The 17848-nt window shown below is 45.1% G+C and overlaps 1 protein-coding gene across 6 annotated transcripts in view; it reads left to right on the plus strand.

Annotated features, from left to right (window-relative positions):
- The window catches only part of BBS2 (Bardet-Biedl syndrome 2), an 876805-nt gene that overhangs the window by 66557 nt on the left and 792400 nt on the right, over window positions 1-17848 (plus strand). For 5 of the 6 annotated variants that reach the window (XM_033940623.1, XM_033940626.1, XM_033940622.1 and 2 more), the window contains exon 3: window positions 3268-3495. The exons of the other annotated variant lie outside the window; for it this stretch is intronic. In XM_033940623.1, the coding sequence (XP_033796514.1) occupies window positions 3268-3495 (228 nt within the window). The remainder of the gene's footprint in view (window positions 1-3267; window positions 3496-17848) is intronic. 6 annotated transcript variants of the gene reach the window in all.

Consider the following 17848-nt stretch of genomic DNA (forward strand, 5'->3'; position numbering starts at 1 on the left):
GCTGTCGGGTTAGGGAGCTCGGTGGCTTCCATCCTCAGCTCCAGGAGTCTGGTCTTCAGAGGCGACTCAGTACTTGTTCATTCTTCTACTCTTGAGCAGGGTCAGGCTACCTTTCTGGAGCTTCAGATCATTCTTCCGGATTGCCGCTGAGGGTCCTTTTGGTCAGTATTATGATGGGGGTATTTCTCTACAGCTTGGGCAGTAGGTGTTGTACTCAGTTGGCAGGTGAAGTTGGTCTGCTTCAATGGGTGGACTCTCATCTTCGTCTTCTGTTGGCAGATCCTTTTATGGATCAGGATAAGAGTTTGGATAGACTTTCTCTCCGCGGAATCTGAGCATGGCCCATTTCTTATATGTTACAGTGTACAGCGCTGTGTACGCTCTGGAAAGTGTGCATGTTAGTAATAGTGTAATCTTCTGCATCCTGGATATTGAGATTTGTGGCTCAGGCATTCTAGCTCTTTTTATGGACGTGAGATCTCCTTGACCTAGACCTCATGGCCTCGTCTCTCAATTCTAAGCTTCCTAGCTTCTTCGGCAGGCCCAGGAAGTGGGAGTTAGAGGGGGTAGCTGCATGGCTCCTTTCTCGCCTCTGCCTTCTCTTTTTCAGTGTTTTCCGCTGGCTGATGATGGCTTGGATTTGCCATCTCGAGCTCGCTTTCCGGGCACAGTATTTGTAGAATCTCTGGATTGGCGGTGCCATCCTTACTATGCGGATTTGATGAGTCTTTCGACAGCCGGACTAAGAAGTTTCCTGGTATTTCCGGCTTTGCTCGCCTAGGGTCCGATCAACATGGATATTTGTACTACTTTAGTATTACGACCTAGTTTTTTGAAAAATCTTGGTTGACGTGTAAGGGTTATGCGAAGCAGGTTTTTTCTTCTCTTATCCAGGTGCTACAGACGTCTTCTCCTGTGGCTTCTGCTTCCTTTTGGAGGTTTTTCCTTTCTTGGGTGCTTCTTAACGTTTGAAACACTCCAGATTCCTTTTTGGCACAAGTGTATTGCTGAGGGCTTAGCTTTCAATTCGCTTCAGCTTCTAGTGCCATTCTTGGCTTGTTACAAGGGCTAGGTATATTGCTCTTCGCTTACTTCTCAGCTTCATGTAGTTCAGTTCCTAAACAGAGTGCGGTATATTCATGCGCCTCTTAGAAAGCCCGGTTTGGAGTACAATCTTCACGTACTTCTTCTCAGTTTACCGAAGGCTTCATTTCATCCTTGTCTTTTGGGACTCTAAAGAGCTGTGCCGTTGAACATAGGGTTTCTTGTGGCCATGGCTTCAGCTCTGCAGTTTTCTATGTTGCAGGCCTTGTTTAACGGGGATTCCTATTTCTGATTTCCGAAATATGGGGTATCAGTTCGGATGGTACCACAATTTATTTCTAGGGGGGTGTCATCCTTTCTTTTATGTCATGCTTGCTTTTCCTTCCTTCTTCCTGGGAGGAGAAATTGGGAGCAGTGCTTTTATTCACTGCATTTTTTGATACGTACGTAGCGTTCTCCGCGAGCTCGGTTTCTAACGACTTTTAGTTGTTTATATCTCCTTTTTGTATTCTTCAAGGGACGCCTCAAACGTATGGCGGCGTCCGAAGCCTCCATCGCTCAATGGGTCCAGGAGAACATTCTTTATGCTTGCTTGCTGGCAGGGAAGCGGTTGGCGAAATAACTTTATGACCATTCCGCCGGAGCGATGGGAACTTCTTGGGCTCGGCCCAGAGGTTTTTTCCTTGGAGGAGATTTGTCTCGCGGCTAATTGGTCTTCCGAGAGTGCTTTCTCTCCGCATTTCTGCTTGGATGTGGGGGTGCATGCGGTAGGGGCGTTTTGTGCTTCGGTTGTTGCGGAGGCGGCGTTTGCTTCCCATCCAGATTGAGGATTGCTTTGCTACATCCCATTGGTCTCTGGATTCATCTGCTGCTGTTGCTAGGGAAGGAAAAATTATGTTCTTACCTGTTAATTTTCTTTCCCTTAGACGCAGCAGATGAATCCAGAGCCCCACCCTTTCTGGATATTGTCTCTCAGTTTTTTCTTTTGCAACTTTCGCAGTTTGTTATTATGGCAGGTTGTTTTCTGTATTATTGCATTTTGAGATTTGTTATGGGAAAGAAGTTTTTTACATGCTATGCCTATTGATGGTTACGGATGCTTGGGCAAGGAGCTATACTAGATAAACAGGAGGAGTGCCAGCCAATAGGACCACCTGTTAATCAGTTTCTCTATCTCCGCCTGCTGGTAGATGTGAGCTATCCCATTGGTCTCTGGATTCATCTGCTGCGTCTAAGGGAAAGAAAATTAACAGGTAAGAACATAATTTTTCCTTAAGCGGCCATAGGTTAGCACATTAAAAATAGGACAGTCATTGGTCCCATTTATGCGCTATTTTTGGCCACTTGTGCTGAATGTCAGAACTTAAGCAGCCAAGTGCTGATTTTGCCCCAGGTTAAGTGCCACCGAATATTAGTGGCTAGCTGTGATCAAGCGATTTAACTGGTCAGTGGCCAGTTAACAGTAAATTGTTTTGAATATTGGCCTCCAAGAGGCACGAAAGTAAGGGGGGATACTGTAAAGAGGATGGAATGTAAATGGGCTTAACAGAGAATGAGTGCAGGATGGGAGGGAAGATTATATGCCTCTACTTTTCTAAAGGACTCTTAACAAGTTACAAGCTTTTGGATTGTAATTATCTGTTTAAATGCCTTTTTGATCTTGATATGGACATATGCACTTGAGAAGGTGTGGTATATAAACCTAAGGCTTAGTTTAGTTTAGGACTTTAAAAGGACTTTATTAAGATGCAAGTCATTTGGATTTCAACAAGTTAAGTGTTAATTTTTGATCATATTATGTATGTGCAATAGATTTTTAGCTTTTGAGAAAATACACTCAAAACAATAATGAAATAAATTAATTATTATAAGTAATATACACTGTATTTATATATACCTTCTCTCTCTTTCTTTTTTTCATTTGAATTACTTGTTGAGAAGGTATTTCTTTTCTCATTTTCTGGTGCATCTCACATACACCATCAGTTACTACTCCACCCACCCATCTACTCTGCTGAGATGTACTTTACTAAGGCTGTTGCCTCTGGGTCCCCCGGTTGGACATGCCTGGGTCTGCGAATGGAAGACGGAAAATGCCCCATTGTGTCACTCACTAAGTGTGCACATTTCTACTTATTTCATTGTTTTAAAAAGTGGTCCCTTCTTTAAAGATTCTCATGCACAATCAGAGTGTTGCTCTCTAATTGACATTTTGTTCCTTAGGTGTTCATTCATAATCCATATTCCCGTGGCCAGCGTCAGAGTGCACTTCGTATAATGCAAAGCAATCAAGATTCTGACATATCTCTTCTGAACATTAACCAGACTGTTAGCTGTCTGACATCAGGTGTGCTCAATCCTCAGCTTGGTTGCGATTCTCTTATAGTGGGGACACAGAATAACCTACTGGCTTATGATGTGCACAACAACTCTGACTTGTTCTACAAAGAGGCAAGTGAAATGTTTGTATCAATGAATAGCAATAATTTGGTAGAGAAGTTTATGCTTGCTACTCAGAAGTAAGATGAGTGGCAAGGCTTTAGTTCATTCATTTAAGAACACTTCCTTAGCAACAGCAACAGATGAATCCAGAGACCAATGGGATAGCACACATCTACCAGCAGGTGGAGATAGAGAAACTGATTAACAGGTGGTCCTATTGGCTGGCACTCCTCCTGTATCTTCAGTATACTCTATCTCCCAGCAGGTGATGGTCGCTATTCAACTAGCTCCTGAATTCTGGTTGTGACTGGAAAATTATTTCCTCCTGTTGAGGTTTCTCTTCAGTGAGACAGGGGTGTCCGGCTGAACGATGCTGGCTTTAGGAGTTACACCTGGGCCCCTCCAGGTCCCTGCCTCACCCTCCCTCCAATGATAGAGGGTCTGACTTGGGTCTCCATTTTATCTTCTTTTCCTTCTCTGTTAAAAAAAAAAAGACCACAGTTGCTACATTCTGCCCTGTTAGTGCTGCACAACCAGCTCTTACTGGCTTCAACCGATCCTAACAACAAGCTTGTGAGTATGTATGTGTTTTTTACTGTTGTTTGACCTTCAGGTTCTGTTTGGAAGTCTTAGTACTGTGGGTTCGCTCAACATACGTTTAAGGAATGGATATTTTATTGAGGCTAAGTTTTATGACTAGAAATCCGTTGAGAGAGCCGGGACTTTCCCGCCCATTTCCTTGTTGGTTGTTGGTTACAGCGCGGCAGTAGTGTGATTTTATGCTTGCACTTGTTTTCCTCATTGGGTTTCAGTGCAGCAGTAGTAGTCCTGTTTATTCCGAGGCTCTCTTTTGTCAGTGTTTGTCATGGCCATGTACAGCTGATTGTGCAGGTGCTGGTTTATAGCAGCGTGCATGAGATGGGACATGTTTTTTCCAACGCTGTGGGAAGCACTGCACCGTTCTTCTAGTTATTCCCCCGAGTCTGATTTTCTTTCTATGCAGGCTGCGGCAGGGTAAATTTTGTGGGGCTTGAATTTGACTATGTTTCTAGGAGTGTTGATGCAGCGGCCACATGCCGGCAAGAATCAGGCGAGCGCTTGGATCTCTGGCGATGGCAGGAGAGCTGCATCGTTCCGGTAGTCTATTTCCAGCTGACCTTGGTCAGGGTATGCTGCGGCTTCTCTCCTTTCTGGTTCAGACAAGTTGTATGTGTTTCACCAGCTTTGGGACAAGCTTGGGCAGATTTATGTTCCTGCTGTATTCACTTGAAGGAAGCTGCTTGTTTAATTGGACTCTGGGGTTAGCACTCAAGGGGATTACCAGAGAGACTCTGACCTGTGCTAGTTCACTCAGTCTCAGTTTGTCTCCGGACTGGTTCGACATACGGCAAATCACGGTACAGTGAGATCAGCAGTAAGATAGTGCCCTGTATTTCACATGGGTATCTCATTGTCTCTCTTGGGGTCCCTGCAGATTGAGCCTTTATCTGTTGGTAACTGTCCTTCTTATTTGGGCCTCTGTACTGCGCTGCATGTGTCTAGTAATGGCATAGGATATATATGCCTAAAGATAGTACAAACAGTTTCCAAGTTCGGGCTGTCTCTTTGGGCATAATGACACTTCGCACCTTCCTGCGGTCAGGACTCTCTTTCTCTATTTCTGAGGGGGCCTGGACTTCAGATTTCCATGCTTACCACGCTGGTTTCTTCTGTCGCCATCTTCTCATGGCAAATGCTAGATGGACCCCCCCGACCAGACAGGAAGGGCTGTGCAGCTCCTTCTAACCAGGATCCAGTTACCTATTCTGTCAAACCCATGGAGGAGCACGTGCTATGTGGCTGTTAGCTTCATCCCTGAAGCTCTCATTAGCGATGTGAGCTTTTTCTGATACCTGTTAGGATGCTGTTGTTTTCCACAGGGCAGTAGATGCAGCATCTTGATTGCGTCTAGTATGTATTCACTTTAAAGGAGATACGTATTTTGCTCCCATTGCATGGAGTTGGTACTGTTTTCATGGTTCCAGTATACTCCTCTTTACATTGTAAACCTTGTTTTTTTCCTAGGAGAGTTTCTTTCTTCTTACAGATCCTACAGTTCTCATCCTGCCGTTCCCTGACCTTCTGCACTTCATTCTGAGGGGATCTTGACTTCTTCCAAAGACTCTTCAGGCTTTCTCATGAAGGGGAAGACGCTATAATGTCAGGTCAGGGGGCTGTGAACATTTTTCAGGATGCTTGCAACTTTGCATCCTCCTCAGGTTTCCAGTTCGTTCTTGGAGTCTCTATGTTTTGTGTTTCCCTTTTAAGTGTTACTGGTCCTCAGGACAGTTCTTGTAGTTCTTCAGGAACTAAGGGACGTTGTTCCACTTACTTGCATGGTGCCCAAGACGGGGGTATTGGGCAGGCTGGCTCCCATTCTGCTGAATTAGTTTCTCAGGGTTGCACATTTCTGCAGAAAAACTGGGAGAATATTTACATTTTCACTGTGGACTCCGAATCGGCACTAGGTTTGCTTGCCTCTCTTGGAGGAGCGCTTTTGATTGTGGCACATGCCATTTCGCCTACGCAAGGCTTCACAAACATTTTGGCACTACCAGGTGATTCACCTACTTTCTTCTTGACTGACTGCTTGATTTGGACGTCTTCCAGTCGGGCCATTTGAATGACACGAAAAGGGTGGTTTATTTCCCTCAGTTCTTTGGACGTGAATCTTCGAATTTGCACAGCGCTCTTTTCTCCTGTACTATTTATAGATATATCAAGGAGATGTTTTTATTCATATAGGAGAGAAATGTGTTTCTTCCCAGAGACTAGGGCGATGGGTCACAGTTTCAGGTTTGCATTCTTCTTTGGTCACCATGACCAAGAGTATGGGATTCTGTACAGGTTCTAGGATCCATGTTGCTGACTCCACTGGGAACTTCGGCTTGCTTTCCCATTATAGCGCTACAGTGGTCGCTTTTGTTCCGGTGGTTCCCGGTATCTCAGGGCTCCAATTATTTGGTAGGCTCCTCAAGCATCGCTCTGTATGATTTGGTGGCTCAGCGAGATTTCTCTTTTCAAAGACATGCCTCAGTCTTTGCTGGACTAGCTCATGGTCACCAAACATCCCGGGCTGTCAGGTTGGGGGACTCGGTGCCTTCCATCCTCAGCTCCAGGAGTCTGGTCTTAAGAAGCGACTCAGTACTTATTCATTCTTCTACTCTGGAGCATGGTCAGGCTACCTTTTCTGGAGCTTCAGACCATTCTTCCAGAATGATGCTGAAGGTCTTTTCAGTCAGTGTTATGATGGAGGGTATTTCTCTACAGCCTGGGCAGTAGGTGATGTACTCAGTTGGTGGGTAAAGTTGTGGTTCTGCTTCAATGGGTGGACCCTTATCTTCCTCTTCTGTTGGCAGATCATTTTACAGGTCAGGAAAAGAGTTTGGATAGACTTTCTCTCCGCAAAATCTGAGCATGACCCATTTATTATATGTTACAGGGTACAGCACTGTGTATGCTCTAGAACAGTGTTTTTCAACCTTTTTTGGGCAAAGGCACACTTGTTTCATGAAAAAAATCACGAGGCACACCACCATTAGAAAAAGTTAAAAAATTTAACTGTGCCTATATTTACTATATATAAATATATAGGAATCAAATAAACACAAAGAAAGTATTTTATAATGCTGCCACCGCCACTGGGGAATAGGCTGTCACTGCCGCCATCGGGAACAGGCCGGCACCGAGTTCTCCCTGCTTCTCTTCCCCGCAGGGCCGACGAACTCTCGCCACCCGTCGTCAATTCTAACGTCGGAGAGGACGTTCTAGGCCAGCCAGGCAGCGATTGGCTGGCCCAGAACGTCCTCTCCGACGTCAGAATTGACGCGAGTGGCGAGAGTTGGCCGGCCCCACAGGGAAAAGCAGGGAGAACTTGGCGCCGGCCTGTTCCCGATGGCGGCGGTGGCACTCAAGTGGCTAAAGAGCCGCAGTTTGCCGGCCTAGGGACAACACTGGAGGGTGGCCAGCTGTGCACCCCCTTGGGACGTAAACCTGGGGTGGGGCAGACCGCCCCCCCCACCCTAGTATGCCACTATCTGTACCTCACTCCCTCCCTATGACCAAAAATTCTCCTTTCTTCTATTCCCCGTGTACACAACCATCTCTTTCCCTCCCTTCCTCTCTCCAAAGTCCATGCCTTCTGTGTCCAAACACTCATTCCCTCCCCCACCTCAGCATCTCTTTCCCTCCCTTCCTCTCTCCCAAGTCCATGCCTTCTGTGTCCAAAAACCCATTCCCTCCCCCACTTCAGCATCTCTTTCCCTCCCTTCCTCTCTCCCAAGTCCATTTCTTCTGTGTCCAAAAACGCATTCCCTCCCCCACCTCAGCATCTCTTTCCCTCCCTTCCTCTCTCCCAAGTCCATTTCTTCTGTGTCCAAAAACGCATTCCCTCCCCCACCTCAGCATCTCTTTCCCTCCCTTCCTCTCTCCCAAGTCCATTTCTTCTGTGTCCAAAAACGCATTCCCTCCCCCACCTCAGCATCTCTTTCCCTCCCTTCCTCTCTCCCAATTTCATGCCTTGTGTCCAAAACGCACTCCCTCCCCCCTTTTGTGTTCCGTGTTTGCCTCCCAGCCCATCTTTGCAACTTTCTCAGCAAAACGAAGCTCAAGCCGCGAGGCTTGTCTTCTGCTTCCTGCCTGCCCTGCCGCGCACAAATAGCCGAACGGAAGTATTCTCCGACGTCAGCACTGACGTCGGAGGGCAGGCTTTGCTTAAGCCCTCCCTCCGACGTCAGCGCTGACATCGGGGAACGCTTGCGATCGGCTATATGTTAGCTGCAGGGCAGGCAGGAACAGAAGACGAGCCTCGCGGCTGGAGATGTATTGAACTCTGCGGGTCCCCCGTCCAGCTCTCTCCTGTCCACGTGGGGCGGACCGCCCCTCTCCCTAGACTGGTGGTACTGCCCTGATGGCGGCCCTGACCGTACGGCACACCAGGCAACATCTCGCGGCACACTAGTGTGCCGCGGAACAGCGGTTGAAAAACACTGCTCTAGAAAATGTAAATGTTAGTAATAGTGAAATCTTCTACATCCTGGATATTAAGAATTTTGGCTCAGGCATTCCAGCTCTTTGTATGGAAGTAAGATCTCCTGGCCTCGTCTTGAAATTCTAAGCTTCCTAGCTTCTTCGGCAGGCACAGGGAGTGGGAGTCAGAGGGGGTAGCAGTGTGGCTTCTTTCTTACCTCTGGTTTCTTTTTTCAGTGTGTTCCCCTGGCTGATGATGGCTTGGATTTGCTATGTCAAGCTCGCTTTCAGGGCACAATATTTGTAGAATCTCTGGATTGGCTGCGCCATCCTTGCTATGCAGATCTGATGAGTCTTTCGACAGCCAGACTGTTGAGTTTCCTGGTATCTCTGGATTTGCTCACCTAGGGTCCGATCAACATGGATATTCATACTATTTTTGTATTACAACCTAGCTTTTGAAAAGTCATGACTGATGTGTAAGGGTTATGCGAAGCAGGTTGTTTCTTCTTTTATCCAGGCGATATAGACATCTTTACCTGTGGCTTCTGCTTCCTTTTGGAGGTTTTTCCTTTCTTGGGTACTTCTCAACATTTGCACCCTTCCAGAGTTCTTTTTTGGCACAAGTGTATTGCCAAGGGCTTAGCGTTCAGTTCCCTTCAGCTTCAAGTGCCATTCTTAGCTTGTTACAAGGGCTAGGTATCTTGCTTTTCGCTTACTTATCAGCTTCATGTAATTCAGTTCCTAAACCAAGTATGGTATATTCGTACACCTCTTGGAATGCTCTCCCGGAGGAGGTGGTGGCAGAAAATACTGTGCTGGGTTTCAAACGCAAGTTGGATGCACACCTTCTTGCAGATCATATTGAGGGATACGGGAAATCAGGGTCTCCAAAAAGGAGCACCTAAATGGGCCTCCGCGTGTGCGGATCACCGGACTAGATGGACCTCGGTCTGATCCGGTGAAGGCGTTTCTTATGTACTTATGTTCTTAGAAAGCCCTGTCCGGAGTACAGTCTTAAGGTACTTCTTCGCAGTTTTCCAAAGGCTTCATTTCATCCTTGTCTTTTGAGACTCTAAAAAGCTGTGCCGTTGAACATGGGGTTTCTTGTGGCCATAGCTTCATCTCGGCAGTTTTCTGAATTGCAGGCCTTGTTCGGCGGGGATTCCTATTTCTGATTTACAAAATCTGGGGTGTCAGTTCGGATGATACCACAATTTCTTTCTAAGAAGGTGTCATCCTTTCTTTTATGACACACTCACTTTTCCTTCCTTCTTCCTGGGAGGAGAAATGGGGAGACGTGCTTTTATTCAATGCATTTTTTTGAAAGTGCGTAGCGTTCTCCGTGAGCTAGGTTTCTAACTACTTTTAGTTGTTTAGATCACCTTTTTTATTCTTCAAGGGACGCCTCAAACATATGGCGGCGTCCAAAGCCTCCATCACTTGATGGGTCCAGGAGGACATTCTTTACGCTTGCTTGATGGCAGGGAAGTGGTTGACGAAAGAACTTCATGACCATTCCACCAGAGTGATGGCTATTTATTGGACTCGGTCTAGGGGTTTTTTCCTTGGAGGAATTTTGTCTCAGGGCTACTTGGTCTTCCGAGAGTGCTTTATCTCAGCATTACCGGTTGGATGTGGGGGGCACATGCGGTGGAAGAAGCCAAGAGAGAGATACGTCTGGCGAAAGCACAGGCGGAAGAACAAATGGCTAAAAATGTAAAAAAGGGAGACAAAACTTTTTTCAGATATATTAGTGAAAGGAGGAAGATGAAAAATGGAATTGCTAAACTAAAAGATGCTTGGAACCGATATGTGAAGAGTGATGAGGAAAAAGCAAATGTGCTAAACAAATACTTCTGTTCTGTGTTCACAGAAGAAAATCCTGGAGAAGGACCGAGATTGTCTAGCAAAGTTACATGAGAAAATGGAGTGGATTCTGCGCCATTCACGGAGGAGAGTGTTTATGAGCAACTTGAAAAACTGAAGGTGGACAAAGCAATGGGACCAGATGGGATCCATCCCAGGATACTATGGGAGCTCAGATAGATTCTAGCGAGTCCTATTAAAGACTTGTTCAACAAATCTCTGGAGACAGGAGTGGTTCCTGGGGATTGGAGGAGAGCGGATTTGGTCCCTATTCACAAAAGTGGTCACAGGGACGAAGCAGGAAACTACAGGCCGGTGAGCCTCACTTCAGTTGTTGGAAAAATAATGGAAGTGTTGCTGAAAGAAAGGATAGTGTACTTCCTTGAATCTAATGGGTTACAGGATCCGAGGCAACATGGCTTTACAAAAGGTAAATCGTACCAAATGAACCTGATTGAATTTTTTGATTGGGTGACCAGAGAGCTGGATCGAGGACATATGCTAGATGTAATTTACTTAGAGTTCAGCAAAGCCTTTGATACAGTTCCTCATAGGAGACTGTTGAACAAACTTGAAGGGCTGAAGTTAGGACCCAAAGTGGTGAACTGGATTAGAAACTGGCTGTCGGACAGACGCCAGAGAGTGGTAGTTAATGGAAGTCGCTCGGAGGAAGGAAAGGTGAGTAGTGGAGTCCCTCAGGGTTCGGTGCTGGGGCCGATACTGTTCAATATGTTTGTGAGTGACATTGCTGAAGGGTTAGAAGGAAAAATGTGCCTTTTTGCAGATGATACCAAGATTTGTAACAGAATGGACACCGAAGAGGGAGTGGAAAATATGAAAAAGGATTTGCAAAAGTTAGAGGAATGGTCTAATGCCTGACAACTAAAATTCAATGCAAAGAAATGCAGAGTAATGCATTTGGGGGTTAATAATCGGAAGGAGCCATATATGCTAGGAGGTGAGAAGCTGATATGCACGGACGGGGAGAGGGACCTTGGGGTGATAATGTCCGAAGATCTAAAGGCAAAAAAACAGTGTGACAAGGCAGTGACTGCTGCCAGAAGGATGCTGGGCTGTATAAAGAGAGGCGTAGTCAGTAGAAGGAAGAAGGTGTTGTTGCCCCTGTACAGATCATTGGTGAGTCCCCACTTGGAGTATTGTGTTCAGTTTTGGAGACCGTATCTGGCGAAGGACATAAGAAGACTTGAGGCGGTCCAGAGGAGGGCGACGAAAATGATAGGAGGCTTGCGCCAGAAGACGTATGAGGAGAGACAGGAAGCCCTGAATATGTATACCCTAGAGGAAAGGAGGGACGGGGGAGATATGATTCAGACGTTCAAATACTTGAAGGGTATTAACATAGAACAAAATCTTTTCCAGAGAATGGAAAATGGTAAAACCAGAGGACAGAATTTGAGGTTGAGGGGTGGTAGATTCAAAGGCAATGTTAGGAAGTTCTACTTTACGGAGAGGGTAGAGGATGCCTAGAATGCGCTCCCGAGAGAGGTGGTGGAGAGCAAAATTGTGACTGAGTTCAAAGAAGCGTGGAATGAACATAGGATCTAGAATCAGAAAATAATATTAAATATTGAACTAAGGCCAGTACTGGGAAGACTTGCACAGTCTGTGTCTGTGTATGGCCTTTTGGTGGGGGATGGGCTGGGGAGGGCTTCAGTGGCTGGGAGGGTGTAGATGGCTGGAGTAGGTTTTAACGGAGATTTCGGCAGTTGGAACCCAAGCACAGTAATAGGTAGAGTTTTGGATTCTTGCCCAGAAATAGCTAAGAAAAAAAATTTTAAAATTTAAATTGAATCATGTTGGGCAGACTGGATGGACCATTTGGGTCTTTATCTGCTGTCATCTACTATGTTACTATGTGGATGCGTTTAGTGCTTCGGTTGTTGCAGAGGCGGCATTTTCTTCCCACCCAGATTGAGGATTGCTTTGCTGCATCCCATTGGTCTCTGGATTCATCTGCTGCTGTTGCTAAGGAAGGAAAAATTTTGTTATTACCTGTTAATTTTCTTTCCTTTAGACGCAGCAGATGAATCCAGAGCCCCACCCTTTCTGGATATTGTCTGTTGTTTTTTTCTTTTGCAACTTTCGAAGTTTGTTATTATTGATAGTTGTATTCTGCATGATTGCCTTTTGAGATTTGTTATGGGAAAGAAGTTTTTTACATGCTATGCCTATTGATGGTTACGGATGCTTGGGCAAGGAGCTGTACTGAAGAAACAGTAGGAGTGCCAGCCAATAGGACCACCTGTTAATCAGTTTCTCTTTCACCACCTGCTGGTAGATGTGTGCTATCCCATTGGTCCCTGGATTCATCTGCTGCGTCTAAAGGAAAGAAAATTAACAGGTAAGAACATAATTTTCCTTCTCACTCTGTATTCGCGGTGGATGTGGGCGGAACATAGCCATGAATATGGAAAACCCAAGAATAACTTTTTATATGTTATCATGGTTTTTAGTAAAAGCCAGCGTTTTTACTATTGAAACTGCGAATAACTAAGTGGGGGGATACACATTTTTGTGGCTATCTTCTGTTTCATGAGTAAATCAAGGAAATGTTTGTTGTTTACCTGCAATTGCATCACTTTCTTTTCCAGAGATAAAAAAAAGATTTGACATCGATGTGAACATTTCTTAAGAAAGAACTGAATATTTCATGAGGTGTCCTAATTTTTCCAAATGACTGTATATATTTCTTGATACTGCTATAAACATCCTTTAGTGCTTTCATTAATAATTTAGATAGCTGCATAGTGAATATTGTGGCGGGGTGCAGAGTCAGCCGGAACTGACCCCTGCCCTCAACATAGCTGCATAGTGAATATTGTGGCGGGGTGCAGGGTTAGTCTGACCCCAGTCCTTTACATAGCTCAGCCGAGCAGTTACTGGAGTGGCCAGTGAGAGATTACAAGTTGAACAGGGACAGAAATCCTGCTCGTTTCCACCAGTATCCCGCCTGTCCTTGGCCGTCCCCGCAAGAATCTCCTCTATCCCCACCCGACCCTGTAAGGAATCCCCTCCATCCCTGCCAGGAATCTCCTCTGTCCCCACATAAAAGTTATCTGTCTGCATAAAAAGCAGCAATTACTTCTAAAAGTTTTGATTTTTTTTTCTTAGTTTATTTAAACCAACAATAAAATACAATATAAAGAAATTACAGTAAACAGAAATAAGAGATGCATACATCACCATAAAGAATTAGAATAGTCAGGTCATGTGACTATAGAGTCGACCATTTCTTGTTTTAAGAAATAAGAGTTGGAGTTTTTGGCAATATAAAGCTCATATCTGTAGAAGAGTAAACAAATCTGGTTCCATCATCTGGCATAGGTAACTTGTGAGAGGTCCTTCCAAGATCCACAAATGATTTTTAATGCAGCAATGAGTAAAGAATCAAACTACAGCATCAAAATCATTTAAAGCAGAATTGAGAGAGGCACTTTTCAGGACAATGGTTGCATAAGAAAAATGTGCCAAAAGTGAACTGGAAACCCCAAAACAAACTCAGCAAGTACTTCATTTTGTACTAAACACAACTGGTGGCATAACCATGAGAGGGGGCTGGGCCTCCCAATTTGAGCTTAGCCCCCCTCAAAATGAACATTTTTCTTGCTTTAGTTGGTGGGACATTTTGTTTTTCCATCTCTTGGTCCCAGTTTCTACTTTTGTCTGTCTTCTACTAATTATTTTTTCAGGCCTCTGGAACCCCAGTTCAATCCCCGTGGGAGTCCTGTGAGCCGGTGGGAGGGGGGGGGATCCCCGTGGGACCCACGGGATTCCCGCAATCCCCGTTCCTGTGCAGACCTCTAATTACAAGCCCAGATAAAAGAGTCCAAAACATGTATCATTCAAAACTAAAAGATTCCTTGTTTCCCACAGGAATTAAGTTTTTCAAGAAAACTAAAGTCATTCAAAGTGCTTTGTCCTGCATGTAAATGTATCATCACATCATTTCTTCCAAAAGGCAAAAATACCAACATGACAAAATATTCCATAGCTTTTGTCCGAATGAAAATCAGGTTTCAGAGGTAATTTCCTCCCCTAGGTTACTTGGCAGCACCGTTCTTTTGTGGCTTTGCTACCTATAATGTCCAACAGTCCCAGCAAATATTGTTGCCATGTGCTGCACTTCAAAAGTTTGCAATGTAGTTTTAAGGAACTCTCATTAGACACCTTTAACTTTGATTGGCTTTATTAACATAACTAGTCTTTAAGCCCGTTACATTAACGGGTGCTAGAATATATGTCTGTCTGTCTTCAGCAGACACCTCTCCCCCAAATGTCTCTCCATGGCCCTCTTCTGTCTTCCCCCCCCGAGCAAAGCTGTCTGTCCCCAGCACACCTCCCCCCAAAGCAGCCCCCTTTCCCTATCTCTCCATGGCCCCTTCTGTCTCCCCCCAGCACACCCCTCCCCCCAAAGCAGCCCCCTTTCCCTCTCCCGCTGACTCTCTCTCTGGCCCTCTTTCTCTGTCTGTCTTTCTGTCCCTCTTCCTGCCCCTGTGTCTTTCTTTCTTTCTGTCATTTTTCCCCAGTTCCCTGTGCAGCAGCATTTCCATCCCACTTCCCTATGCAGCAGCAACAGCATTTCCCTCCTATCCCCCCCCTTTCCTGTGCAGAAGCAGTAGCAGCATTTTCCCCCACCCACCCCCTTTCCCTTCTCTTACCTTCTCTTCCCTGCTCCGTTCGGCCTCTCCCCCTTTTTTTACTGCCGTTGTCGATCCGGCCTCTCACCGCCGACAAACCTTGGGGCTCCAGCCGCTTAGGCAGCACTATAAACACGCTGCTTCGTGGCCTTCTACTGGCGATTTCCTCTGCCGCGTCTGTCTCCGATGTCATCAGAGACGCGGCAGAGGAAATCGGTAGAGAAGAGCGCAAAGCAGCGTGTTTATAGTGCTGCCTACGCCGCTGGAGCCGGGAGGCGACGGAGAGGGCAGGGGGTGCTAGCGGCCTGCAGCCACCGCTCCGCAGGTGGAGAGCAGGGAAGGGCCCGCATAAGCCGCGCATGTGCACTTCCTATGTGTCGCTACAGGTCACGGAAAACCGGCGCACGCATAGGAAGTGCGCATGCGCGGCTTACCGTTTTATTATATTAGATGCATTCCAATTATGTTCACTTTGAATGCTTTTATCTCTTTAGGTTTCAAACTGGCAAGAGGCTTAGGTCGAAGGCTATTGAGTTTCCCTTCCCCATTACTGTTATCTCAGGTTGTGGTTTTGAAAACGTTATGAGAAAGGGGTATTACGGTCTTTTTTTGTCTTAGCAGATAGAGGAGCTCGGCACAGTTTACAAAGCTTAAAAATATAAGAAGAGAGAGGAGAAAGATTTACAAAAGCATATGAACAGAGGGAAAATAAACAGGAGAAGAAATGTTATATGTTAGAAAAAAGCCAGGTTTTCAGTTGTTTACGGAATAATTGGAGGGAGCCCAGATTCCGCAGCGGGATTGTGAGATCGTTCCAAAGGCCCGTGATTTTGGAGAGGAGGGAATTTCCTAGTTTGCCTGCGTAGAGAATGCCACGTAGAGAGGGGAAGGATAGTTTATGTCTGTTTATCTCATGCATATTCATTGGAGAAATCCTTAAAACCCGACTGGATTGTGGCCCTCAAGGAGGGACTTTGAGACCCCTGATGTAATGCAACCCTGGGTCATATGTTTTACCTTTGCCTGGTTGTTCAATGGTTTTGGAAGCAGATATTACAACATATCTCTACCCTGTGGCGGGTGTGTTGTATCTTAACTCTACCCTGTGGCGGGCACATTATATTTTTACTCCTTTCATAATTTTACCCAATGTCTCATAGTCGCCCCGGTACCTAAGGGCATGTGAGCTTTTCTAAAAATAGATTCTCTCTTTAGCATAAGAACATAAGAATTGCTGCTGCTGGGTCAGACTAGTGGTCCATCAGGCCTAGCAGTCTTCTCACGCGGCGGCCCTCTGGTCAAAGACCAGTGCCCTAACTGAGACTAGCCCTATCAGTGTACGTCCTTGTTCAGCAGGAACTTGTCTAACTTTGTCTTGAATCCCTGGAGGGTGTTTTCCCCTACCACTCTCTGGGTGAAGAAGAACTTCCTTACGTTTGTACGGAATTTATCCCCTTTCAACTTTAGAGAGTGCCCTCTCGTTCTCCCTACCAAAATAACTTATGTCAGAGATGTGCACTGCACTGTTTACCCAGAGAGTGGTAGGGGAAAACACCCTCCAGGGATTCAAGACAAAGTTAGACAAGTTCCTGCTGAACAAGGACGTACACTGATAGGGCTAGTCTCAGTTAGGGCACTGGTCTTTGACCAGAGGGCCGCCGCGTGAGAAGACTGCTAGGCATGATGGACCACTAGTCTGACCCAGCAGCAGCAATTCTTATGTTCTTATGCTAAAGAGAGAATCTATTTTTAGAAAAGCTCACATGCCCTTAGGTACCGGGGCGACTATGAGACATTGGGTAAAATTATGAAAGGAGTAAAAATATAATGTGCTGTTTCTTCTGGTAAGTTAAATAAAGAGAGACCATTTTTTATTTTATTTAGCAAATATCAAATACCAATGAGCACCATTTTAACAAGTATAAAGCTTTCTAATTTTTTCTCTTAAGATATTCTCTTATAATATAACCCCTAACTAAGTTATAATTGGGCTGTATGAGCCATAGCATAAAATCATTGTGAGCATGGTTTTCATAAGAACTTTCTTGTATGTGAGGGAATCTTTTTCGGAAAGGGATATGGTACCATTTGGACTTATAGAGGGGGTGGAAAAACTCTGGAAATGGCCAATGTGCGATGTTTATTGGGGAAACATAGAGCTCCAGCATGCTTTCTTCCATTGGCAATGATTCAGGGTTGAATTTAATCTGTAAATAAGCACACTATTAATCAAAAGAGTCAGAAACAAATTTGGTATCCCAATATCAGGTCACAGTGCTGGAAGTATTTTAGAAATGGCACAGTGAAATTGGTTTCTAATGGCCATGTCTGGATGCTAAGCTTCTAAAAGAAAGGGAGAGAGAGAGAGAAACTTAAGTTAATTGCTCTATAGTTTTGCTGGTCTCCTTTCTATCTTCTTCCATTTCCGGGCTCTGTCACACAATCATAAGAGAATGCGAGCAGGGATGTTTTAATCTATAAAACATACAAGAGAGGTTTAAGTGAAAGTACAGTGGTTCACAATATTATAGTTTGAGGTAAAAGACTCATTTTCAAAATCACTTTGAGTACAACTTCCTTATACTATCTAACAAAACTTTATACATTATAAAGGTCACTTAGCAATATTTATACTCTTTTACTGTCCAACCTACCCCATATATCACCCCAGATGTGAAATATGTTGCCTCCAGAATCCAAAAAGGCCCATGAAGGCCCGAGTTTGTTTTTTACTTTGGGGAGAAGGGAAGTTTACAATCTTCTGTTTAACTTTCTCTATCACCTCTCGACATCCTTTTGCCCACTTAGTCAATATAGTGTAATAGTTC

This window comes from Geotrypetes seraphini, chromosome 4 (genome assembly GCF_902459505.1).
Source record: "Geotrypetes seraphini chromosome 4, aGeoSer1.1, whole genome shotgun sequence".
Taxonomy (NCBI): Eukaryota; Metazoa; Chordata; class Amphibia; order Gymnophiona; family Dermophiidae; genus Geotrypetes; species Geotrypetes seraphini.